The sequence below is a fragment of the Lissotriton vulgaris genome, chromosome 8 (assembly GCF_964263255.1).
Source record: "Lissotriton vulgaris chromosome 8, aLisVul1.2, whole genome shotgun sequence".
Taxonomy (NCBI): domain Eukaryota; kingdom Metazoa; phylum Chordata; class Amphibia; order Caudata; family Salamandridae; genus Lissotriton; species Lissotriton vulgaris.
Window position 1 is genome coordinate 821,870,915 of NC_141696.1, and position 26,258 is coordinate 821,897,172.

At 45.0% G+C, this 26,258-nt stretch overlaps 1 protein-coding gene across 1 annotated transcript in view; it reads right to left on the reverse strand.

Annotated features, from left to right (window-relative positions):
* The window catches only part of NPAS2 (neuronal PAS domain protein 2), a 492,166-nt gene that overhangs the window by 311,454 nt on the left and 154,454 nt on the right, over window positions 1-26,258 (reverse strand). The window contains exons 2-3 of the mRNA XM_086933390.1: window positions 11,592-11,645; window positions 6,787-6,935 (exon numbers count right to left, since the gene is read on the reverse strand). Of these exons, the coding sequence (XP_086789516.1) occupies window positions 6,787-6,935; window positions 11,592-11,645 (203 nt within the window). The remainder of the gene's footprint in view (window positions 1-6,786; window positions 6,936-11,591; window positions 11,646-26,258) is intronic.

A 26,258-nucleotide genomic window follows, 5' to 3' on the forward strand; every position in this document is an offset into this window, starting at 1 on the left:
GGCCTGCCGGAATCCACCAACACTGGAAAGATGGAAACCTATATCGAGTCACTCTTGAAAGAAATATTTGGCGCAGACAAGTTATCACCGGTGTTCTTGATCGAAAGAGCTCATCGCTCCCTGGCACCTGTACCGAAACCGGGAGCTGCCCCAAGAATGATCATAGCACGCACACTCAACTACAGAGACAGAGACGTAGTCCTTCGGCTCGCCAGGGAAATGGGCAAGATCACACATCAGGGGAACACTCTGGAGTTTTACCCCGACCATACCATGGCGGTGCAGCAGGCACGGAAAGAGTTTGCACCGATCAAGAAGAAGCTACGTGACCTGGGACTAGAGTACGCGATGCTGTACCCTGCTAAACTAAAAATCACAAACTTGAGCAAGCCGGTTATTTTGACATCAGTGCAGGCGGCTTATGATTTTGTCAAGCAACAGGGGAAGCGACGGAAGGAACAAAACAGGACGGAATCGACCAGCGATGTGGAATAACAGGAGAGGCGAGCAGAATACCCGGATGCACCCGGGTACAGACGAGAGACTCCGCTGGTGACCAGGTGTGTTAGGACAGCCAGCGTTGACCTGCTCTGGGGAACTTGCCCGGAAACTGTGGGACTAAAAAGACTTGCGACCTTGCTGTCAGAACAAGAGACCCGAGGTGAACTACCCCACAGTGAGTATGAGTAAGGCTGGTGAGCTCTGATGAACGTACTGCGACACTGTATGGTTGGGGGTCCACAAGGCTGCATTGGCAGTGACTATGATATTGGGGCCGCGAACACTGGCAGGCCTTTGAGCCGAACACTATTGCCAACACTGCCTCGAACTGCTAATGGCGAGCGGAACTGGGATACAGCGACTCGCATTGCTAAATGTTACTAGATGCCATACTTATCCCTCGAATGGCGGGAGAGGGGAAAAGGGTGAAAGAGATTACACACGACATTGCAGCCGTTACAGGCGTCTGCCCACGTCCACTACGTGGATGGAGATGTGTGTACCTGGCGACACCCCCAAGAGGGTGCGCCCCACACTGAGTTTTCGAAAGAAAGTTATGTTTGCTACGGGATGGCTTTGGCAAAGTTTGGGGGCTGAAGTGGGTGGGGGGTTAGAGAGGGGAAAGGGAATGTCCGAATCGCAAATTCTGTGTCTGAGAAGCATGGCGAACTCCTTGACCGTACCAACACATTCAGATTCAAACCTCTGTTTCACTGATCAGGCGGGCGGCACACACCATGGGCTCCACTATTTCCTGTCCACACGGTACCGTACAAGGCGGTCACACTTCGAGCGACATGTTATGATGGGCTCAGGTACAAATGTCGAGAGTTAGTACATTGGCTCTACTCACATGGAATGTCAGGGGGCTAGGCAACCCAAAAAAGATCAGACAAATGTTTGCCTATCTCGACAGGCTGCATGTAGATATAGTGTTCTTGCAGGAAACACATATGGGCCCCACACACACACCTACCTTGGGCAACAGGTGGGCTGAATCGGTAACAAGCTCGAGCTACTCGACTTACTCCAGAGGAGTCAGTGTCCTAATACGTAAGGGGACCCACTTTGAAATCACAAGTGTGGACAGGGACTCGGAGGGTAGGAGTGTAATGGTGGAGGGAAAGCTTAGGGGACAGAGGATCCTGCTACTGAACACTTATGGTCCCAACGTAGATGACCCTGGGTTTTACAGACGCCAATGGCAGAAAATTTCAGATAAAAATGTAGACCATGTGCTGTGGGGGGGCGATTTCAATGTAACGTTACAAGACCACTTAGACCGAGCGGCACACACCACTGAACACCATGGTAATGCACGACACATGCTGGGGGAGGCGATGGAGGACCTTCAACTGACTGACATTTGGAGGGATGGTAACCCGGGGATCACGGCTGCGACTCACATTAATGCAGCGAACAATAGTTGGGCGAGACTAGACTACTGGCTGGGTACACGAGAAGTGCTGTCTTGGGTTAAACACGTTTCACACCTGCCCAGGACACTGTCAGATCACAACCCGGTTCTGCTGAAGATTGAGATCCCGCAGTACGAGCCACCGCCATTCACTTGGCGCTTTAATGCGGCAGCCATGAAGGACCCACTATACGTCACCACTATACACGCAGCGATTGTAGACTACTTCGAAATTAATGGACCGACAACGGACGACCCAAGTCTGTTGTGGGAGGCATTCAAGGCCACAATCAGGGGGGTATGCATCAGTACGTCCTCGGGCATACTGAAGGACATCAGACAACAACTTCGAACTCGCGAAGAGGCTATACAAGAGCTGGAGCACATATACACTCACACAGGGGACACTGCGGTACTAGGAAACATACAATCACTTCTGACCGAACACAGACAGTTCGCTTCTGACGAACTCAGATATGCCACCAAAAGGGCCACGGCCAGGCGATATGGAGAGGGAGGCAGACCAGGTAAGGCACTGGCAGACAAGATTTGTTCGGGGCGGGCCCCTCAAAACATAACGGCCATCAGTAGGGTCACAGGAGAAAAGGTGTCCGATATCAAGGAGGTCCTAAGGGAATTTATGGCGCATTACAGCACCCTGTATGCGGCGCGTCCCTCGCCCACACAAGAAGAATTACTGGCATATATGGAGGATGTGGAGTTGGCATGGCTGTCTGATGGCCACAGGGCCTACTTAGCGCGGCCTGTCACAGTGGAAGAGGTTACCGACACTATCAAGCGGTTGCCGAACAACAAAGCGCCGGGGCCAGACGGCTACGTGTCAGAATTTTATAAGGAATATGTGGACCTGCTCGCTCCCCATTTGGTGCGACTGTATGGCGCTTCACATGAGGCCCAGACGCTGCCTACATCCATGAGGGAAGCCTTGCTCATAGCTCTCCTAAAGCCGGGTAAGGACGAGGATAAATGCGACTCGTATCGCCCTCTGTCCTTACTGAATGTAGACACTAAAATAATCGCCAGTCTGCTTGCCGAAAGACTTAAACCGCTTATGCCCCTCCTAATCTGGCCGGACCAATCTGGGTTTATTCCTGACAGAGCCACAACACATAACACTCGCACCCTGTTCGCCCTGGCACACTACTTGTCCCCCGACACGAAAGCAGTGGCAGTGCTACTTGACGCCGCCAAGGCGTTTGACACCATAGGCTGGTCCTTCATTCAGGCAATTCTGGTGCGCATGGGATTCCCCCTGATGTTCCTTGGGTGGATATCAATGCTATACACCAACCTCTCGGCAAGAATCCGCATTAATAGGCATATCTCAGAGCCAATCCAGATATGCAGGGGCACCAGGCAGGGCTGCCCGCTATCACCAATGCTTTTTGCATTGGTTCTGGAACCTTTGGCCTGTAAAATTAGGCAACACCATCACTACTCGGCCATACAGATGCCATCACGCCCCATTCACATATCGTTGTATGCCGATGACATGGTGATCTATGTCAAGGAGCCAGCACTCAACCTGAATCCGCTAATGAGGGAGTACATTAAGTTCGGGACCCACTCAGGCTTACAAATAAACTGGGACAAATCGCTAATCATAGCACTGACTGACAGCACACGCCCTACACCCCTGGATTACCCGCTCGAATGGCAGGAAGACCCTACAAAGTACCTGGGAGTCTGGTTCCACAGGGACCCGGAGATTGTCATACGCACGAACTATGGGCGAGTCATAGCGACCTTGGAGGACAAAGTAAAACGTTGGAATAAACTCCCACTATCCCTAGCGGACCGGGCCGCCATAGTGAAAATGGTGCTCCTGCCCAAGTTTCTATACCTTTTCAATAACATCCCAATCAAGCCGCCAGCGGCAGTATTTCGACATATAAACACCTTGGTGATTAGTCTGCTCTGGGCCGGAAAGCAAGCTAGAATGGAGTTGCACACCATGACACTCCCATATGCGAAAGGGGGCTTCAAGGTGCCTGACTTTTATCTGTACTACTTATGCGCCCAGGCGCAATTTGCGCATTACTGGCACCACGAGGTTCCCTTCCTCACACATGTTGCGGTGGAGGCAGGCGACACGGACCCGATACCACTGGCGAACATATTGTTACACAAACGCCCCAGACTGCATGACCGAGATATTAACACTGTAGACGCCACTACGGAGGCATGGAGACTGATGGGCAAGGCGGCTAACGCTCTGCCGCTGTACGCTCCGGCTCTCCCGCTGGCCCACCACCCGCATATATCCGTTACACACGAACAAGCAGGCATGAATCTGTTGAAATGGGCAGGTATAGACAAAATGGGTGACCTGTATCACAACGGGGTATTCCAACCTTTAGATGCACTGCAGTACATAAGTAACCCGTCCCTACTGTTCAAGTTTAACTATTATAGGCTGCAGAGGGCCCTACAGGAACATTACCCAGCACACCCGGAGGAACCGACGTCACTGGCGCCCCTGCAACTCCTACTCACCACACCCACGGCATCACACCTAGTGTCCAAACTATACACGAGCTTACAGGGAGCGATAGGGGGAGGCACTGAGAAAGCACGGCAGCGATGGAGTGAGGGCCTAGTGTCACCACTCACTGAGGAAGAATGGGCATCTGCTTGTATGCTGACTAACATGCTGACACCAAATGGAAACCTACGGCTCATACATTACAAATATCTACATCAAGTGTACTACACCCCTCACAAACTATTTAGGTATGGGTTGCAGGAAGACTCAAGGTGCAAAAGGTGTAAACAGGAGGGGGCGGACTTCATGCACCTCGCTTGGCATTGTTGTAAAGTGGCGGGTTACTGGGAACAAGTAATGCAAACGTTGAATGTAATGTTGGGTACCTCCCTATTATGTGAAGCCAAGATTTGTCTCTTAGGTATCGAGCCACAGCTGAGAGCGCGGAAGCGTAAGTTCTGCGCAGTAGCGCTATTGCTAGCCAAACGAAGGGTGTCCCTGCATTGGAACAGCAGCAGAAGCCCAGTAATTAAAAGCTGGTTGGAGGATATGGCGTACTGCCACGATACGTTGATCACGTATGAAGAGGAACTCCCAGCCAGATCTAGGCCCAGGGACTATTGGGAATACTACAGAGATTATGTAACGCAGCAAGAGGCAGAACGGGAGGTAAATGATAGAAACTAGGGCCGAAATGTGAAGGGGGTTGCACTGATGAACAACAATAACGTGGTATGGATCGGGAGGGAGGATGCTGTGACACAGAACTTTCAGTACTGATAGACACTACTAATTTCATTTGAGGGACGGTTAATTGTAAGTACAGTTGGGAGAAAATTATACCAAAAATGTAAGAACACTGGCATTGTGACGAATGGATGTAGCACTGGAAACTACTACTATGTTTGCATTGTACAACGCCGCCGGTCCTCGGGATGTCGGCTGATGGGCTGTGTATTTTTTTTTTCCAGCGAGCCCATTTGGGCATACACACACGCAGCCGGCCATTGATGGTTGTAGGCGAAGCAAATGTATGGTGTTATCATAACCGTTAAGTGCAAATAAACCTCTTACACCAAAAAAAAAAAAAAAAAAAAATAATAATATTTATTACCATAATTTAGGACACTATCACTACGAACATTAAAGGAGGCTACTACAGCATATTTCTCAACACAGTCAAATGTTTTTATTGGAAAGCTGATAAGATTTATCGATATAGGCTATGAAAGACCCAAATTAAAAGATATTGCCACTATAGAGCGCATCAAGGCAACTGAATAATTTTCTTAAATATACATATTTTAATTGACCATTAGGGCACTTTAGCAGTTGAGGAGAGTCAGATCACCCCATAAAAATATTACTAACGTGGATGTTTCATAAAGTAGGAATTTTAGTAGTCAAGAGGAATAGACTATCAATTACTTTTTGATAATTTGTAATGATTTTAAAGTATATTTGAATCCCTTGTATCTACTTAATTTAATGATCCTTTATTTTTGTATACTATGTTTGTTTCAGCTTAATGGACATTGTAATACATTTTTAAAAAAATCACAAAATAAAGTTTACATTCATATTTGTGACTATCCATGGATGATAAAATTCCTGCTATATTGGTCCCACCGTTCATATTATTGGGCACTTGTAACTTGATTAAGGTTTTATGTGGTGACTGGTGGTGGAAATCCCTGCCATATGAGGAGCATACCAGGCATTTTATATAATAATTTGGATGCGTTTGCTAATCCTATGCTTCAAGATTATGTTGTAAAAACTTTGCTAGAAAAGCAGACATTTGAGGTGATCAGATCTGGAGTATTCCATATTAAGAAACTGCTTTCCCTCCAATCTTAGGAACTACAGGGGGTTCTCTTATGCCAGTCTAAGCCTGAAAGGGTGCGATTCATAATTGTTTAGTGATGCCCCCTAATGTCAGTGCGCTCTTTTCATCTGGCAGATGATGTAGATGTGTTGCCTTCTTTTCTGGCAGCTGACTGATGAGCACAGTGCCCAGCCCCTTTAGTCCTAGTATTGTGAGCGGTGTGTCTTGCTACTTGCTGCTTCCAGGGCGTATGTCCCAGAATTTATGTCCTTCTGTTGGGAACTCACAAACTAAACGGCACCGTTAACAGAGCTTCTGATAAGTTTCATTTAAGTGACAAATGTGGTAAAATAGATTTTTAACAAAATATTTGCATTTCATTTCAGAGGAGAAAATGTTGCAGGATACATACAGAAGGTATATTCACAGTAGATCAGAAAAAAACTCATTCTTAGGCTCAGTAAAATTGTGTTTTTAATGACTTTTTTGATAAATAGTCTCAGAAGGATGTTGGTAAAAAAACAGTGTGCTTACCGTTGTGTTTCTGCAAGAAGCCAATGACCTTTTCGAGCACAGAGGTTTTGTCCATTTTGTGAGTGCTACCCGGAAGCATCGAGCTGAGCTCCTTTATGAGAATATTGAACTGGTCCCGCCTCTTTTTTTCTGACTTGTTCCGTGAAGCCCTGCAATGACAAGCGGAAACAGTTTGATGGGCGTAGCATCAGTGAAGTAATATGTTTCAGCACTTCTGCCATGGCAATCAATGTCACATCTGCTGCTCCTATGGGCAGTAAGTAGCTACTCATGGCCGACACCCATAGGCGTATCTTTGAATGTTAGGCCATGCTACAGTAATGCCCCAATAGGATCATCAGGAAAGCGTACTGCACCTGGACAATGCTGGCACAGGGGCAAAGCAATATTAGGTACTGTAAACTGTCAGGTGGTGCAAAGGTCGGTATAAAGTTGCACCAGTGCAGTTTAGGAGTTCTGGGAATGTTATGTTGGTGCAATCTAGTTCGAAGGAGAAACCCTAATATTGACTTAAAAACCACATTTGTACAGCTACTTCTGCAACAGAGTGAGAATCATCAGGATTCTGGTTTTCGCTGTTAACCTTCAGCTGGAACCGGATCAAGGATGGCCCTAGTGAATGCTTCAGTGTGCATCACCGTGTAGGGATGCAGATCCATGGAGCAAGAGTTCTTGTTTTTCTTCCAGTAAATAAAGTAAATAAAGTACTTCCCAAACAATCACTAATTCCTGTTTTTTTGAGTTCTGTGTCCAGCCGGGCGGCGGCTCTTCCGCTAAGGCGAAGGAGCGCTGCCACACTGCATTTTACGCTGTGGAAAAAGGAAAAATAAAATGATAACACTATGTTATTATCATTTTATTTTTCTGTTGTCAGGCAGGTTTGCGGGGTGAGGAGGGGCTTGGCTGTCAGTAGAGCCAGCAAGGAGAGGAGCGGTGGGCACTTAAGTGAGCATGAATGTTTGGACGACTGTCTTGGGCCGTCCGAACTGTCATGCCCACTTTGCATGTTCCCCACCAGGCTGTAATACACAGCCTGGTGAGGAACATGCACAGGCTATACTTCTTGTCTGAGCACCGAACCGTGGCGCACAGAGCAATCACGCTGATTTGCAATGTTGTGATTGGCTTGGAGGAGCCTGTGTGTGCTTCCTGCTTCAAGCAGGAACAGAAGAGGATGACGCAAGGCGGTAGTCCAGCAGCAAGGTAAGTAATTTTCTTATTATTTTTCTATCCCTTCGTCGCACCCAAGCAACTTGGTGGCAGCCGTCACTGGTGCAGGCTGTAGGAAGCTGTTGGAAATAAGATCAAATGCGGCAGCAGCAAAGCTTGAACCTTGCCTCCAGATTTACGGAATACTCAAATAGCAAGTTACAAGTTACCAAGAGAAAAAGAGAGATTTGAAGTGTCTTGACTTGACCTTCGTGTATGTGCAAGAACAGCTTATGTGGGCTAGTACACTAATACGCACTTATATACCACACAATTCAAAGTTAAAGTTTTTGACACTTAATGGGCATATATTCCTACCAAACCAAACCTAACCGATGATTTTATCAACCTTAAATAATGATTGATTGTGGCAATCAGCAAGGATGTAAAACTATGGGCCTGATTTAAATTTTGGCAGACAGATACTTCATCACAAACTTGATGGATATCCCATCCACCTTATTACAATTTGGTGGACTCGCCCTCTATGCTGGGTAACCCTCAAACATTTTGCCTTCCCTCTCCTAATTTTGCTGAAATTCATTTTGTTGGCCGTAGGACTCTTTACCACTGCTAACCAGTGCTAAAGTGCTCTCAAATTTGCTTACACATCAATTGGCACATTTAATTTAGTTATAAGTCCCTAGTAAAGTGGTACTACATGTACCCATTGCTGGTAAATTAAATGGTGCTAACGGGTAAGCAGCACTTATTGAGCCACCCATTTAAATAGCCACCTAAAATATGCCTAAGGCCTGCCATTGCAGGCTGTCTATTCAGTTTAAAACTGCCATTTCGACCTGGCAAAAAAACTTTCGCCAGACCTAACCCCTTCTTTTTATCACATAAAAGTCACACCTAGGGTAGACCCTAACCCACCCATAGGGCAGAGTGCGGTATATTTCAAAAAGTTGGACCTGTACTTTTAGTTTTACATATCCTGCTAGCGAAAAATTCTATCATTTGTTTTTCACTACTACAAGGCCTAACTCTCTCATAGGATAACATTGGATTACCTTATTACATTTAATTAGTGATAACTTTTGATTGGGACTAGGTAGAAATATCGACGTTGGTCTCGGAATAACTGCAATTAAAAACCCTCTTTAATGGAAAAGTCGGATTTTAAGTTACAATTTTGAAAATGTCACTTTTAGAAAGTTGCCATTTTCTTGTCCTAACCAGTTGGTGCCTGTGTCCTGCTCTTTTGTCACATGGCTAGGTGTGAGTGACAGTTGGCCTTTGTGTATTCCTTCCAGACAGCCACACAATAGAGAAGCTGGGGGGTGGGAGGATGGGCCATCCAGGCAGGATGGAGGGACTGAGTTGTCACCTACCACACTTGCACCTCAAAGGGGCATCCTGAGCCCACTCACAAATGGCTTCACACTAAGTTATTGGGCCCCCAGACAACCTGGGACCAAGGCAGGGAGGCAGGAAATTTCAAACATCTCTGTGGGGAGAAAGCTTTAGAAGATTCTCCTACTTCAAAGGGGGCACCAGATATAAAAATAAAACCCTCATACCAAGTAACCAGCTGTCTTCTGGACCTGTTGAAGGACTCTCAGGGGATTGTCCTTCTCTCTGTGGCCTGCTGTGTACTTCGGGGAACTGCCTGCTGCACCAAAAAGGACTGCCTTGCTGCCTTACGCCTGCCTTGTGCTCTCAGAGGACTGCCCAGCTGCTTGATACCTGGTCTTTTGCTTGTACCTAGGCCTACCAGAGTGTCTCCAAGGGCTATTTGTCTGTCCTCCTGATCAGAGCCTCATGGACAGAAAAGGATCCATCCATCTTGATCCTGCACCTGCACCCAGCCTGAGTGAGTACCGACCTCCAAGTGGTGCCCCTCCAGTCCTGGATTCTTGGAAGTCTTGTTAAAGGTGCAATACCAGCCTAACTGAAGGTCCCACCAAATCAATTACTAATTTACATGAAGCCCTACAAAGCAATGCCTGGAAGACACTGTACAAAGGACTTAAGGTACTATGCTCAGTTTGTCAGACTTGGTCCTGTGCCTCGCCTGCGCTCTATCACAGTCAGCCTAAACTTATGACTTTGTCCCAGTCCAACACAACCAGATATTCTCAGTTTGTGCTTTATGCCTTTTGGTGCTACTTTTCTCTAAACATTTAAAATCCAGTATCCCCAGCTTTACTGATTGGATTTTTGTCATTTTGGTGTCAAATAATTTATTACAGTTTACTGTAATTTCCTAAATTGGGGAAGTATTTTTCTTGTGTTGCGTTTTCACTTTATCACTATTTGAGTGCTGCATACATTCTTTACACATTGCCTCTAAGTTAAACCTGACTCCTTTCGTGTCAAGTTACCAGAGAATTAAGAGCGGATTCATTTTGTGGCTTTCTTGGTTCACCTTGACAAGGATTTTAGTTGTTGCTTGAGTGGGATTGTCACCCCCGTCAACCAATAACCCAATTTCTCACACAATTAGTTAATGCTCTACAAAGTACAACTTCAACTGGATGTAAGTGGATAACATTCCACACAAAGCACGGTAGAGTCTTGTGTGCCAGAAGAATAGATTGTGTGGCCATAACATTAACTCTCTAAGTCTGGCTTCCCTTGACATTTTGTTTTTAAATAAATCATCTTTTTCTTTATCAATTACAACAGAAAACCGTTAATCTTAGACAATTGTAGTATTAGTGAATATATGCTACTGCTGTCTAATTGTTCTTTAATTTATCTGACAGATGTAGTTTTAAAGCTTTAAACAATGACTTTATAGTGTACAAACGACGACTAATTTGGATGACGTGATACAGTGATATTTATGGTTCAGCACCCCAATTACCATTTATCTGTTTTTAATTTTAATCCTCACTTTCTTCTTATACTTTAAAAAGGACTTTCTTGTTGCTTTATCTGTTATATATTAACCTTATTATCGCCATTGGTCACGGTGGAATACACTTCTATGTTTCTTATTTTTAAATGTGATTCTTTAAAAACTGTTAATTGCTGAATTTCTTTTCAATAACATTTAATTTCATACAAGAATTCCTCATGTTTTAGCTGAGAACGGTGCTTTGAATAAGTGATGCGCAGTTGAATGGCTGTGTCATGGAAGTAAGAAAAAGATAACTTGAGCATAGCATCACTTACATCACAGAGCTAAGACAAGAAAATCATTGGACTAAACACACAGACAATTCATGTACTATAATGGCTTTACTTCACATTAGGTGTGTATTTCAGTGTTCTACCATACATAACTTACTGCCTAAAATTGTAATATTTAGACCTACAAAAACGCAATGCAATTGAGGGTCACTGCTCTACATAAAAAGCAAATGTATGATGAAGAAACCAGATTTGGTATTTATTGAACCAGAGATAATAAGACCACCATGGTGTCTTTTGCTAGGTGTGCGTCTTCCATTGTCCATCTATGTAGCTTTAGTCTCTGTGGAATGTGTCAATATGCAAGTGTTTTCAGTGAACGTCTACTGCTTCCAGAGGGGTGCAGCAGCCCTGCAACTTCTTGAATAAAGAAATGAGATGTAATTAGGCTAACTCTGCTTGTTCCTCGTGGTAGACCAGAGAAGTCACTTCAGGACACTATTGCCACTCACCTCTTTGCTCTGTCCTTCTCGTTGTAATCCATGGGACTGTCTATGCTGCTTTGCCTGGAACAAAACACAACATACCAATTGTCAACAACTATTGTTTTAGATTAGGTTTGGTGTTCTTCCACGATAATTCAAATACATCATAGTCTGTTTTTCCCAATCTACTGTGCAAATCTTTGAGTACTCCCCTTAAAAGTTATAAAGGATTTTTAGTGGATGATTCCAAAGATGCTAGGGGCCCGATTATGAGTCAATGGAGTGGTATCCACAGGTGGGATACAACTCTGCGCAACTACAAATTCGGGGGTGGTGCCCGCATTTGGATATCAGGAGTGTAGGAACAGGGAACCTGATTTTAACCAGCAAGAAAATCTGGCCAGTAAAATTACACGAGGTTTGGTCTGCAATTGCAACTCAGCCATGGCCACTGCCCATCTTCCTCCTATGACACACACAGAGGGGATACTATTCTCCCCTCCTGCCAGCACACAGCCTGTCCTGTTCCTTCTCCCTATCCCCACCACTGGCCCGGCACAGCTCTGCCACCTCCATAAGGCAGGTAGGAAGAGGGAGAATTAATCAGCATGAAATAGCAAATACCATGAATTATTTGACCTGAAAGAACTGGTGGCATAGTGTTAATTCCCAATCCATGTGGATTAAATAGTAATAGCTGGATTTTGGTATGGGTTAACCAGCCAGAAACATTATTTCCTACCACACGGTATCCCCTCCATCTAAATCCGTCCTTTTGGAATAGGCCTCTATGAAGTTAATAGTTAACCAGGTGGCAGAACAGGTAAATAGTTGGTCGACAGTATATACACGTGTTTGCTTTATTAACTTTCTAAGAAACAGTTTTAAACCAGCGGTATTTGAATTTGATTATGGAAAACGTACTTAGTTGTGCAAACTGTTATTTAGCGAAATGCCAAAAACAGCAACGAGAGATAAACTATATATTACAACATAAAGCACTATGCAATTCACCACAAAGGAATTCAAAGAACTGTCATAGCTTTTACCTCAAAGCATAACAAATCCAGGCACAATTTTGAAAGTGATTTGGCCAATTATGGCAACACATTCAAATATTGTAAACACACAGATGTTTATATGATGCACTATAGTGCCTTTGCTTTAATGAATACATTTTAGAACATAACTGTGTGGCATTTGCATTTGGTTGGTCCTAGGACCAAAAATCTACAGAACATAGAAGAAACATGTTATTTGCCAACAAAATGATGCCATTTAAAACTTATTTCACAATTTGCAATTTGAAGTAAACCCAACACTTCTTGTACATAACATTTCTGATGTCTGGCATTTGGTTGATGCATTACTAAGCAACAACAGGGAATTCAACAACTACTAAATACAAGGGATTGGGGAAAGAATCTGGGATGTAAATGTAAAGTGTCAGGCTTAATTCTAACTCATTACTAATTACTAATGAATTTGTGGATATACCATTGGAAGGCAAAGTCGTAGGCATACAGGTGTATCTGATATGCAACATAGCTTCGTTATCTTTGAATATTCTCAGGTCCTGCCTTAAATATCAGGAGCCAATCAGTCAGTGTTTTTGGCCTAAGTCTGTTGGAAGAGAGTGTTGATGATCCGAAAAACTGCATGCACTAAGTGACTGAGTCAATATAAATTCAGCTTTATCCAACTCTCGCATTTTCATTTTCAAATAGTGCATACAATTCACAGTAATTGAGAATGAAAAGGGGAAGGGGCAGCAGCATTAGGCAGCTTAGGCCAAGGAAAATAGGTTGCTCAGAACTTCCTGGCCACATTTAGCATTGCTCCAGGAAAAGCCTCAATAACACAATGTTGGCAAAATGCATGTGGAAAAGCCCTTGAAGCTGCCTGACCTATATCTCTTACAGATGAATGCCAGGAGAATGTTGCAAACCCACCTCAGCCATAGCAGTGTGTGCTCACTCACTGGATAGATGTTCACTCCAAATGCAGCGTGTAGTAGATACAATTTATAGATACATGCCAAGAGATTGCCACATGGCCACCATAACTATAGTGGTGCGTGCTCACGCACTGTATGGATGTATAGCCTTAAGGCAGAATGTAGCAGCGTGTTATACAATGCAATCCAAACTGAAATTGTGGCTTAGTTAGCACCTTGGCACTTTGCATCCAAAAGGCATAAAAAGTGATGTTAGACTGCAGGTCCCTAGTGCTATTCAGCTGAAACACAGAGCACACTCGGTCTCCAATTATTGCAGAGTTACCTCAGCCGTCAAGGCTTGCAAATGTGGATAGAAAGATTGCCACGCGAATTATCTCAACTTTAAAATGGAATTCTGATAGGACCAGTGGCATAAAGGTTTAATGACTTATCAGGACACTTGGTGTGGTTAACAGCAATGAATGGCTCTGGGGCACCATGGCGTTGCTATTTGCATATGTTGCATAAGTGGTCCACAGGGACTACAGTGCTACAACTATGGTGGTTGAGGTAATTTGCCAATGGCGTTACTGGGATCAACCCTACTCTTTCAATGGAAATGGAGCCATGCAAAACGCTTTTCGCACTATGCTCGCTGAGCATCCTGAAGCTTCTCAGTGTTGTAGAGTGGGGGCAAAGTGCTCAGAACTGTAAACAGTCAACCAAAAGACACAATAACATAAGGTCCACCCCAGTAATGATCTTTTATGGAAAACGAAAGTTCTTTAATTGTTGCAAAACTAAACATTATACAATATAATGACACTGTAATCCTGGGTTGTAATCAGCTGCATCTAAAAATGAAGCACTACACCACTTCTCCATAGCCCCCCTCTCCTTTCAACCATGGTTGAGTTTTTCTTTCTCGGTGTAGATCCCAATGTTATACAGAGTAGGCAAGGAATAGCAATTAACTCAAAGCACTTTCATGGCCACATGTATCAAAATTGAAAACTGTGATTACCTAATAGTGATTTTCTGGGAATCGTAATTAGGTATTCGCAATTTCTAATGTATGAAACTCCATGTGTTTCAAATTCCGATTGGTAGTGGGTCGCAAACCGACCACCCTCATTAATTTTAATGAGGTAGATCGCAATTTGCGACCCCTAGGAATCGCAAAAATCACAGGGATGGTGGCCTACTTAGGTCTGATATTGCTTTTAATCAAAGCAATCTTTTTTTTGTACAGCAGCCCGCTTTCTTTAAAGGAAAATGGGATGCTTTACAAAAAGAAAAATTTAAAGTTTTAAGAGCAGGGAGTGGTCTGCGGGATGTAGGGTGCTAGATCCGAGCACGGCAATGGGTGAAGAGTAGATCTACTCTTCACATAATTATTTTAATGTAGGTATTAGGTTGCCCCAGTCGTTACAGTTCCAGGGATAATCTAGCAATCTAGCAATATCTACAATTAGATTACAGTATCCCTAGACAACCGGGACACCGAGTACTCGATCTATGGCGGGAAGTTTGCCTCCCTAGCCTCTTTCAATCACTGAGGTAGCTTGGTCGCACTGTCAAGGCTTAGCTCAAAGGAAGTGGTGGAAAGATTGAGACTAGATACAGTACAACACAGGTATCTCATTTGCCCTAAGCATGGAATACCTAGCACGAGTTGCTAATTTACATGACAGAATAGCACTTTAAACCTTTCCATGCGTGGGACGTCCGGGAGCCGTCCGACGTGACGGTGGGCGAATGCGTGGGAAGGCTCCCGGCCGTTTTAGCACCCACCCACGGGGAAAGCGCTGGCGCTCCGCCCGTGGGTCGCCCTTTAAGCTGCCCCCACCGGGGAAGGCAGGGAAAGCCCTTTCCCTGCCCCCCGCCCTCGACTTCATCTAATGACATCAGCGCGCGAGGGGCGCTGGCGTCATTAGAGGATACCGGATGCACTGGAAGCCATTTGCTTCCAGTGCATGCAGGGAAGAGGAGGTGAGTTTCTCCTCGGGGAGGGTGGGGGTACGTTTTAAAAGGCATCGGAGGAAAGAAAGGGTTTTCCATTCCTCCGCCTGGGGTGCAATCGTGCAGCATGAATGCCCGTGTTTTAATTTTTAAATGGCCATTTTGTTTCAGGGAGCGGCCCCTTGGGCAACGGTCGCTCCCCTTGAGGGAGCAATGTTTTTACTTTGTTCGGCTTTTAGAAAAAAAATATATATATGTATAGGTGCCCACTGGACCACCAGGGATTTTTTTTTAAATGTCCTTTTTGTGTTTTGGGGAGCGGCCCCTTAGGCAAGGGTCACTCCCCTTGGGGGAGCAATGTGTTTAGTTGGTTCTGCCCCCCTTGGGGAGGGGCAGTTTTGGTAATTGAAAGAAAAAAGTATGTGTGTGTCCACTGGGCCACCAGGGATTTTTTTTAAATGCCCTTTGTGTGTCGGGGAGCGGCCCCTTGGGCAAGGGTCGCTCCCTTTGGGGGAGCAATATGTTTTTGGGGAGCGGCCCCTTCGGCAAGGGTCGCTCAACTTTGGGGATCATTTATTTTGCCCGTTTATGCCCCCCTTGGGGGAAGATTGGCCTTGTGAGTCTAGGCCAATCTGCCCACTAAAGGGGCAGAAGCCATTAGACACCAGGGATTGTTTTAGTGTTGTTGGGGAGCGGCCACTCAGGCAAGGGTCACTCTCTTTGGGGGAGCAATATGTTTTTGGGGAGCGGCCCCTTCAACAAGGGTCACTCCCCTTTGGGAAGTATTTATTTGGGCCGTTACTGATCCCCTGGATGGGCAGATCGACCCAAATAAACAATTAATTATATTGTATGCCCAGTAGGCCACAGGTTTGTTTTAGTGTTGTTGGGAGCGGCCCCTTGGACAAGGGTCGCTCCCCTTTATGGGGGGAATATTGTGGCCATTTCTGCCCCCTTTGGGGGCTGATCGGCCAAATGTTTTCAGGCCCATCTGTCCCCTGGGGGCAGAAGCCACTAGACACCAGGACTTTTTAAATGTTGATGTTGTGGAGGGACCCCTTGGGGAAGGGTCGCTCCCTCTTTATGATGGTGAATTCTTTGGCTGTTTCTGCTCCCTGCTGGGGCAGATCGGCCTTATTCTTTTAGCTCCACCTACTACCTTTGCTTGGCTGGTGGATAGTGTGTGGACTAGTGCATTATTTGCATATGTGATTGTAATGTGTTTTTCTCCTTTTTATTCTAGTGCAGGGCTTTTGATTCTTGTTTGCGGTTTCAGCAGTGTTTGATCTGCAGTTTTGCGTAGTTGCATTTTTTTGGTATGAAAAACATTTTTGTTGTGTTTCATTCAATTGAGTATTAATGTCATGCTTGAATGATTTTTTTTGTAAGTGGTGCCATAATAGCAGCATATTTAGTTAGTGTTTTGTGCATGAAATTCTTTGTGATGTGTTTTGCGTTGTCTTATGTGCCATTTTCTTTTTTTTTCCCTTTTTTATTGGGATACTGTTGGTCCTTACTGCGTCTGTGCAGAGTAGGTGGTGGCAAGTCTAGCTGCTTCTGGCAAGTGAGTGGTATAGTGTTGGAGTATATAGGTCTTTGTGATAAAGCTACATTTTGTTTATTTCTTTTTTTTACAAAGAGTTTGTTTTTGTTGACTTGTTTAACAAGTTAGTTACCTTTATTAGTAAGCATTAAGGCTAGCCGTAGAATAACTGTTCAGCAGGTGGTTGGTATGCTTCTTTTTTTTTTTTTTTTAATTTTTAAAACCTTTATTATAAAAGAGCACACAGCTATTCAGCCTAACATCCCGGAGGCAAGGCAGCATAGACTCAGGAGGAGAAAAGTGCAAGGTGATACACATCAGAACATTGCAGGTTGTTTTTTATTTTTCAAGAAAGATAACTAAACCAAGAAAAGAAACGCCAAAAGGCGCGTGAGATTGGCAATGGAGCAACAGAGACGTAAAGGAGTCGGCTAAGGGCAGAGGGGGACAGGCAGAGAATCGAGAATAAGAATGAATGATAGGATGAAGAGGGGGGGAGGAAAAAAGCAGGAGAAGTACAAGCAGTACAAAACAGTTGGTGTCACAGGTTAAGGCGATAAGTGTTCGTCCAGAGGGACAGGTTCCGGCGGCAGGCACACATCTCCCCTGTACGCATTCCATGCCCCCCACACTTTATTCCATGTCTGAGGCCTTCCCCTAGCAACATAGACCGTCTTTTCTCGGAACATGCACCAATCCATGTTGGCTTTCCATTGTACCACCAGGGGGGCTGTAGCAGCACCCCACTTTTGAGCAATATCACGCTTGGCAACCATATTGCCCAATGTTACCCAACGAGTCTGCGCTGTGTTGTGATCAGATGGTTCCCAAACGTTAAGGAGGCACATCCGCGCCTCTGCTGCCAACACCACACCAGTCATCTCTCCGGTTGGTATGCTTCTTGAAACTACTTCTGAGCAGGATTATGACACTGACAGTGCATCTGAGGGAGGGGAAGAATCAGGCAGTGAGTTTTCTCTCTACATGGAATAATTGGATGATGAAGCTACTCTCAGGGCGGATGAAGCTACTCTCAGTGCGGATGAAGTGAATGTTTTAGAGGAGGACACTGATGTGCTGATGGTGCAAGAGGCATCTGGATTGCAGCCTGGGGCTTTAAGGCTTCCCATTGGGAGTGCTGGACTCTGAGTTGATCCAAACATGGTGCAGCCCGTGTTGCCTGACTTTAGTGGTGATCCAGGGTATAGAGTGAATTGTGATTTTATTTTGCTTATACAGTTTTTTCAGTTGTTCTTGGATGATGTATTTTTGGGTGAGATTGTTGAGCAGACTAATTTGTATGCTGAACAGTTTTTGAGGGACAACAGTGCCAGACTTAGGCCCTGCTCTAGAGCTACCCAGTGGACTCCCACAAATCTGGATGAGATGAAGAAGGTTTTGGGTTTGACTTTTTTGATGGGCTTGATAAGGAAGTTGTCCCTGTCTTCATATTGGTCTACCAGTCCCTTAATGGCAACAGCCATATTTCCTGAAATTATGAGTTGTGATTGGTATTTTCTTTTGCTTCGGATGCTGCATTTTGTTGAAAATGCTTTGGCGTTGCCACAAGATAACTCTGACTGTGCCCATCTTTTTAAGATTCGGCCTGCTCTTGATCACTTTGCAGATCGATTTTCAGAGATCTATACTCCAGGCAAAGAAATATCTGTTGATGAGTCGTTGGTCCTGTTCAAGGACTGTTTGGTTTTTAGGCAGTACATTCCTAGCAATAGGGCACGTTATGAAATTAAGATGTATATGTTTCCTGAGAGTAGGACAGAATATGTCTATAATTTCCGGGTGTACACTGGTAGGGATTCCACTATTGACCCCCCTGGCTGTCCGTCCACTTTTGGAGTTTCAGAGAAAATTGTGTGGGATCTTTCTAGAGGACTGTTTAACAGAGGCCACCATTTGTACCTTGATAACTTCTACACTGCTGTGCAATTGTTTAAGGAATTGTTCAAAGTGGACACTTTTGTTTATGGCACAATCCGCTCTAACCATAAAGGTTAACCAAAAGATCTTGTTTGCAAAAAGCTTCAGGGGGGACAGTGCAGTGCCTTGTGTAGTGAGGAACTGCTAGCTGTGAAATTTGTGGACAGGAGGGATGTGTACATGCTGACTACCATTCATGATGAGAGTACTTCACCTGTGGCTGTTGATAGAGTAGATCAGAGGTTGGAACCTTACACTGCTGTTCGTAAGGCTTTCATTTGGTATAAGAAGTTGGCCATCCTTCTATTCAATTTAGCAACTTTCACTGCTTTTGTTGTGTTCAAGGAGTGTTCTCCTGCGTCAAAGATGACTTTTGTTCTGTTTCAGAAGTCTATTTTATTTTTATTTTATTTATTTATTTTATTTAAAGAGTTTTATATAGCGATCGCTAGACCCGAAGGTATCAGAGTGCTTTACATGAAAATCAACAATGCAACAGAAAAAGTTCAGCAATTACACAATACATCCCAAAAAATAGGCAATACAATTAGGAGAGGAGAGAAAGGAGAGAGAAGAGTAGTGGATGGGGCAGGGGAAGTGAGAAAGGGAGGATAAGGGAAGAGACAGTAAGGAGAGACGAAAAGAGGTCTGTCAAAAGACCGACTGGGTAGGTGACGACCAAGGAGGGAATCCACAGTCCATCTCCCCTATAGCTAAACCAAGTAGCTCCATCGGGCATCAGACAAAATAGTTCAGTCTCAATACATTGAGAGAGGGGAGAAGAAGAGACATAAACAGAGGAAGGATGCTGGAGGAGAGGACAGGAGAGACGAAAGGAAGTGCAACAATGTGGTTCAACAATATACCAGAAAAAGATCAACAAGTAAACATAATATCAAACAATCAGCAATACATTAGGAGAGGAGAGAAAGGAGAGAGAAAGTAGTGGGGGGTAGGGAAGGTGAGAAATTGAGGATAAGGGAAGAGACAACCGTAGAGACGAAAGAAAGTGTCAAAAGACCGACTGGGTAGGTGACGACCAAGGAGGGAATTCACGCCCCATCTCCCCTATAGCTAAACCAGGTAGCTCCATCGGGCATCAGACAAAATAGTTCGGTCTCAAGTGGCGAGGGAAGAGCTTCACAGAAAAACAGGGTGGGGACAAAGGGCAAGGGCAGGTGAGAGTAGAGGACAGAAGCTGGAAAGAGTAGGAGCGGAGAGGGGGAGGGTTGGGGGGCTGGAGCGTTTGCCCAAAGTCCGGCTGGGTAGCTGATAGTCAAAGGAGGGAGCCAAAAGTCAATCTCCCCTATAGCTCGCGAGGTAGCTCCACCGGGCATCATACAAAAGTAGCTAGGTCTCTGCTTTCTAGGGAAGTGAGCAGGGAAAAGGACCAGGTGGGTGGGCGGGGACAGGGACGGGCGAAGGATGGTTGTGGTCCTGGGGAGATCAATGATTAACGACCAGGGGAGGAAAGAAAACATCATAGAGTGTCCCGTTCCTCAGCTCCTGGGATGGGTGCTAGCTCAGCAATACAGGCAGGAGTCCTTTTAGGAAAGAGGTGACACTAATGGCGGCCGGACCCTGCGCACCCCTCCACCACCGCCGGGACTGTCATAGTCGCCATCATGGGATGTTATAGCCTAGATGAGTTTGCAGCATTGGATCTCCCAACGAGGGTGGTGTGCACGCAGGGACACATCAAAGCTGAAATGAGCAAGAGGGTCTCAGAAGATCAGGCCGTATGCATCAGATTTCAAGAGTATGGAGACAGCAGGTTGTCAATTGCCTCAAGCGGTGGGCCCACTAACCTGGAAAAAGCAGTCAGTCCTAGGGCACAAAACGAGAGTATCGGCGGTCGCTGTCATTTAAGTAAACGCGGCCGCCATATTAGAGTTAGGGAGAGGTAAAGGGAGGAAAGTCCTGCCGAGCAGGATCCGGTCTTCACTGCCGCACAACATCGCCCCATCAGCGTCCAATCTCGTGTTCAAGCCTTTGGATCGGAGCTCACCCCTCTCAGAACAGCGCTAGCATCGCCAATTATCGGGCGGCAGGACGGACCGATATTTAGCATCGGCCGCCAGTCGCCACCGCCATCTTACATCGGGCACAGCTCCGGTGCTCGTCAATATTTCTTACACATACTGCGGGTCGGCGCATATAATCCAGCATGCCCGCCACAGTTAAACAATATGCCTCATCTCAGATTCGGCAGATCGCTCACCATTGATGAGTGCACGGTGCAGGCGACAGGAGACAACAGGCATTTTCTCACTGTGAGGCAGGAGCGATAGCTGCCATTTTGTTCTGATCGCTCATTCCATTTCTCACCAGCTTCAGATATAGTTTTACCGCCGACATAGGGCACTCAGCCGATATCTAGGCATCCAAACAGGTAGCGCTGAGGCTCCGGTAAGCTAATTGGGTGTGTTTTCTTTCTCGTTAATAAAAATGTATGACAGTGTGCGTGGACTGGTGCTTGGCTGGCGTGTGCGTAGATTGACGCTTGGCTGGCAGTGTGCGTGGATTGGTGCTGGGCTGGAGGTGTGCGTGGACTGACGCTTGGCTGGCGGTGTGCATGGATTGGTGCTTGGCTGGCGGTGAGTGGACCGGCGCTTAGCTGGTGGTGTGCGTGGATTGGCGCTTGGCTGGCGGTGTGTGTGGACCAGTGCTTGCCTGGCGGTGTATGTGGATTGGCGCTTGGCTGGTGGTGTGCGTGGATTGGCGCTTGGCTTGTGGTGTGCGTGGACTGGCGCTTGGCTGGTGGTGAGTGGAATGGTGCTTGGCTGGTGGTGTGCATGGATTGGCACTTGGCTGGCGGTGTGCGTGGACTGGCGCTTGGCTGGCAGTGTGCGTGGACTGGCGCTTGGCTGGCGGTGTGTAAGAAGTGGCATCCTGCTGGTCCCTACACACACCGCTAGCTAGTCGCCACTCCACGCAATACGTGGGCTGGTGTGGTTGCTGCGTCAGGAATGTGTGCATGTTAAAGTGATGGGCCCTTGAATGGTGCTGTCTGCTGGTGTGAGTGTTGTAATGTGCTGGGCCCGCGGCTGGCGGTGTGAATGGTTTTGTATGTGTCACACGTATGAAAGGTGTTTGAATGGCTTGTAAAGAGGTTGGTACCTTGTTGTGGCTTTACAGCTCATGAGCTGTGAGTCAGTGGTTCAGTTTCTCGTCTTTTCAATTATCAACAGAGCATTTCATTTTTGTGAAATACCTGGTTAATACAACTGTATATACTGAACTATCACCCACCCTCGTGCCAAATCCAACTGGTATGTACGCTTGAGGAATTGGTGGTTGTGCAGAAATATTTGTCTTTTCTACCTTTCTAAAGCAGGGTGTACCTTGTCCCTTTTTGTGAATGTTGTAATGTGTTGGTTTTGTGCATGGTGGTGTGAATAGTCTTGTGTGTTTCACGTATGAAAGGTGTGCAAATGGCCTGTAAAGCATTTGGGGCCTGCCGTGGCTTTACAGCTCACAAGCTGCCAGTCACTGGTGGGTTCAGTTTTTTGTTCTTTCAATTATTGACAGTGCATTTCATTTTTGTGAAATCTCTGGTTAATAAAATTTTATATACTGAACCATCACTCTCCCTCATGCCAAATCCAACCAGTATGTGTGTGTGTGCTTGAGGAATGGATGACTGCACGGTAATCTTTGCTTTTTTATCTCTCTGCCAAGGTGTACATTTCATCTCAGAAAAACCTACAAACTGTAGATATTGTCATAAACTAAACACCCAGGGAGTAAATTGTGATGTCTCTCTGGTGGATCCCAACAAGTTATCTTACTGTCACATTTTCCTTGCATTATTATGCCAAACTTTTTATGCTTCAGAAAGAAACAACACATTTCCTACCGCCCAGCATTTCTCCAAGTATCCCAATAGAAATGGTACCTCACTTGTGTCGGTGGGCGAAGTACCTGCGGCAGGTAAGGGCCAAAAACTATTGAGGCGACATCAAAATGACCTATGACAAACCAACCTGGTATTGGAAGGTGGGTCATGAGTTTTTGGCCCCGGGCTCAGCGGCCATCTAGGGAAACCTACCAAACTGACACATTTCTATAAACTAGACACCCAGAGGAGTCTAGCGAGGTATGGCTTGCGTGGGTCCCCAACATTCTCCTACCAAGAATCACCTGCAAACCTCAAATTTAGCTGAAATAATCCCTTTTTTCTCAAATTTCTGTGTGGGAATGTTTTGGAATCTGCGTGTATCCACAAATGTCCTCCCACCCAGCGTTTCCCCAGGTCTCCCGATAAAAATGGTACCTCACTTGTGTGGGTAGGTATAGTGCCTGCAACAGGAAATGGCCCAAATCGTATTGTGGAGACTTCAAAATGACCTATAACAAAACTACCTGTTTTTGGGGGTGCATATGGGGGAGTACAATGAGGTATGGCTTGCGCGGATCCCCCAACGTTTTCCTATGCAGATTGCCCTGCAAACCTCAAATTTTGCTGAAAAAACACATTTTCCACATATTTTTGTGTGGAATCACCATGCCGGCACAAATGTCCTACCCCACAGCTTTCTCCTGAGTGTCTCATGTAAAATGATACCTCATTTGTGTGGGTGTCTAATGCAGAATTGGCTAAAAACGTATTTTTAAAAAAAATGTAGTGTTTAGAATTCTCAGTGCTATACCCTTGATCCCTATGTTTTGGGCTCTTCCCATTCACAGACCCTTGCCCCACCCACACAAGTGAGGTATCATTTTACTCGGGAGACTCAGGGGAACTTTCCACCACAGAAATGTGAGGACAATGTGTTTTTTGGGCACATTTTTAGGTTTGGAAGGGATTCTGGGTAACAGAACCTGGTGAGAGCCAGTCTAGTGACCCAATCCTAGATTCCCGTGGGTGTCTAGTTTTCAAAAATGTATAGGTTTGCTAGGTTTGCCTAGGTGCCTGCAGAGCTAGGGTTCAAAATCTACAGCTTGGCACTCTGCAAATAAAGGGTCCGTTTTCACTGTGAAAATAAAGTGTGTCTACGTTGCGTTTTGGACCATTTCTTGTCGCGGGCACTAGGCCTACCCACTCAAGTGAGGTACCATTTTTATCTGGAGACTTAGGGTAACACAGAATTGTAAAGCAACTGTTATTACCTATTGACTTTCAGTGCATTTCTGCCTTCCAAATGAAAGACAATATGTGAAAAAGTAGACATTTTGAAAAATGACCTATAATTCTCATGCTAGTATGGGAATTCACAATTTCGTAAATGTGCAAATATCTACTGTTCCTAAACTCTATATTTTGTTCCAACTTCAGAAATATATAGGTGTCTTTCATATCGATTTTCCATGTATATATTTTCTCAAATGAATTGCTATATACCCAGTACATGATGAAAAAACATTGCAAGATGCTGCTCAGTAATTGGCTCTGGGTTCGTCGGGTTCTTGGTGAACCTACAAGTGCTATATGTCCCCACAACCAGAAACTACCAACGGATGTAACGGTATATTGCTTTCAAACTGCTGTCACAATTAGAAGTTGTTACAGATGAAAACGTTGGCACAAACGGCTGATTTTTTAAAACTTATTTTCAATGTATCCTATATTTAACTGTTAGTTTCTATAAAGAAACCTTTAAGGATCTACGCAATTGACCCCTTGCTAAATTCAGAATGTTGTCTACTTTCCAAAAATGTATACTTTTCCAGGATCCATTATTGCTTTTATACCCATTTCTACCACTAACTGGAAGGAGGTTGAAAGCACAAAAAATGGCAAAAATACGCTATCCCAGAAAAATGCCAAAACTGTGTAAAAAATGTTGGTTTTCTAACAAAAGTCTGTCATTCCCTCAAAGCTGGGAACATAGTGATTTCAGCCCCATAAACCCTTTGTTGATTCTATTCGCAGGGAAAAAAACAGACACTTTCATTTGCAGCACTTTTTTCCCATTTTTCCCCCAAAAAACAAAATATATTTTGGCTAATTTCTGGATCCCCTCCAGGGGAATCCACAAATGCTGGGTACCTTTAGAATCCCCATGATGTTGGAAGAAAAGGACACAAAGTGGATACCTTATGTGGTCAAAAAGTTACAGAGGCCTAAGCACAAACTACCCCAAATAGCCAAAAAAAGTCCTACCATAACAAGATTTTAATGGGGTAACATGAGTGTCTTGTTGTTCTCTGGGACTGCCAATCACACTTTGTCTCATGTACATGTTACTGGTACATTAAAAAAATGGTTCTGGCGATAAAAGGGTCAAGGGGGGCAAATTCCAGGACTGAAGGAAGACCGAGAGAGGTCAAACCCTGTGAGGCACGACAGCACACACTAGCACTGTTGGGGACCTTATTCTGGTTTCTGGACCTGGCTACTGTATAAAGCCAGGTGATGAAACCAATGGTACCTAAGGGAGGAGTCTTCTATTTACATCACTCAAGCTGGCGATAGCTTCTGCTCACATCACACTGGGAAAGTGAAGGTGAACACAGTAACTTCCAAACATTGGCACGAGTAGCCAGTGTGCTTGAGAGGCAGAGCGGCCGCTTGGCTGCCCTCTGTTTGCAGACAGATGTTTCTTAAATAACCCTCCTCCCGTTTCTGTTGAAGGGGAGGGAGTGAGCCCTGGCGCACTGTTTCTGTTTCTCTGGACTTCTTAAGCTAAAAATTCATAAGTTGCAGTGGCTTTGGTTACTCTTTCTACAGTTATCAGCAGCTGTGCATCAAACCCCGGAAGGCATGTGATTGGCACATACCTCTTTTTACTCTGGCACTTGACTCATCAAATTTGCATCTGTAAAATGAAAGTGTTGTCAGCTGCCTCTTCTAGTGCTTCACAGGTCAAGACTTCACTGCTTGGATAAGCGCTGCAGCCCTCGACGCTGATTTCTCCTCATTGCCTCTCTTTCAAAACAAGAAATATCTTGAATTTTCTAGATTACCATTGTCGGCCTTGCCATAGCTTTGTCAATGAGATGCTAAATTACATATGAAAAACATTAGGCAAGAAGGCATTTATTTAACCCTATTCTTTATGTATGCATGGACATGAAACATCCTGTCTTTTAAACTACAATTATCTTTATCTCTATAGCAGTGGCCCTACGCTTGGCAGTGATGGGAGTGATAATGAAAGGGCCTGGGGAATTATGGAAATGTGCATAATTAGAAGCAAAATGAATTACATGATTTTAAGAAATTAAATGAAGCTATGAGAATGCTTGTAAAGGAACCTGGCAGTGTTTGCCTAATTATTAGTCTTGTATTAGATGTTTTACAAAAAATTGTATGATATCTGACAGTGAGATGGATGGCTCATTAGTTAAAATTCACTGCTTTTATCTC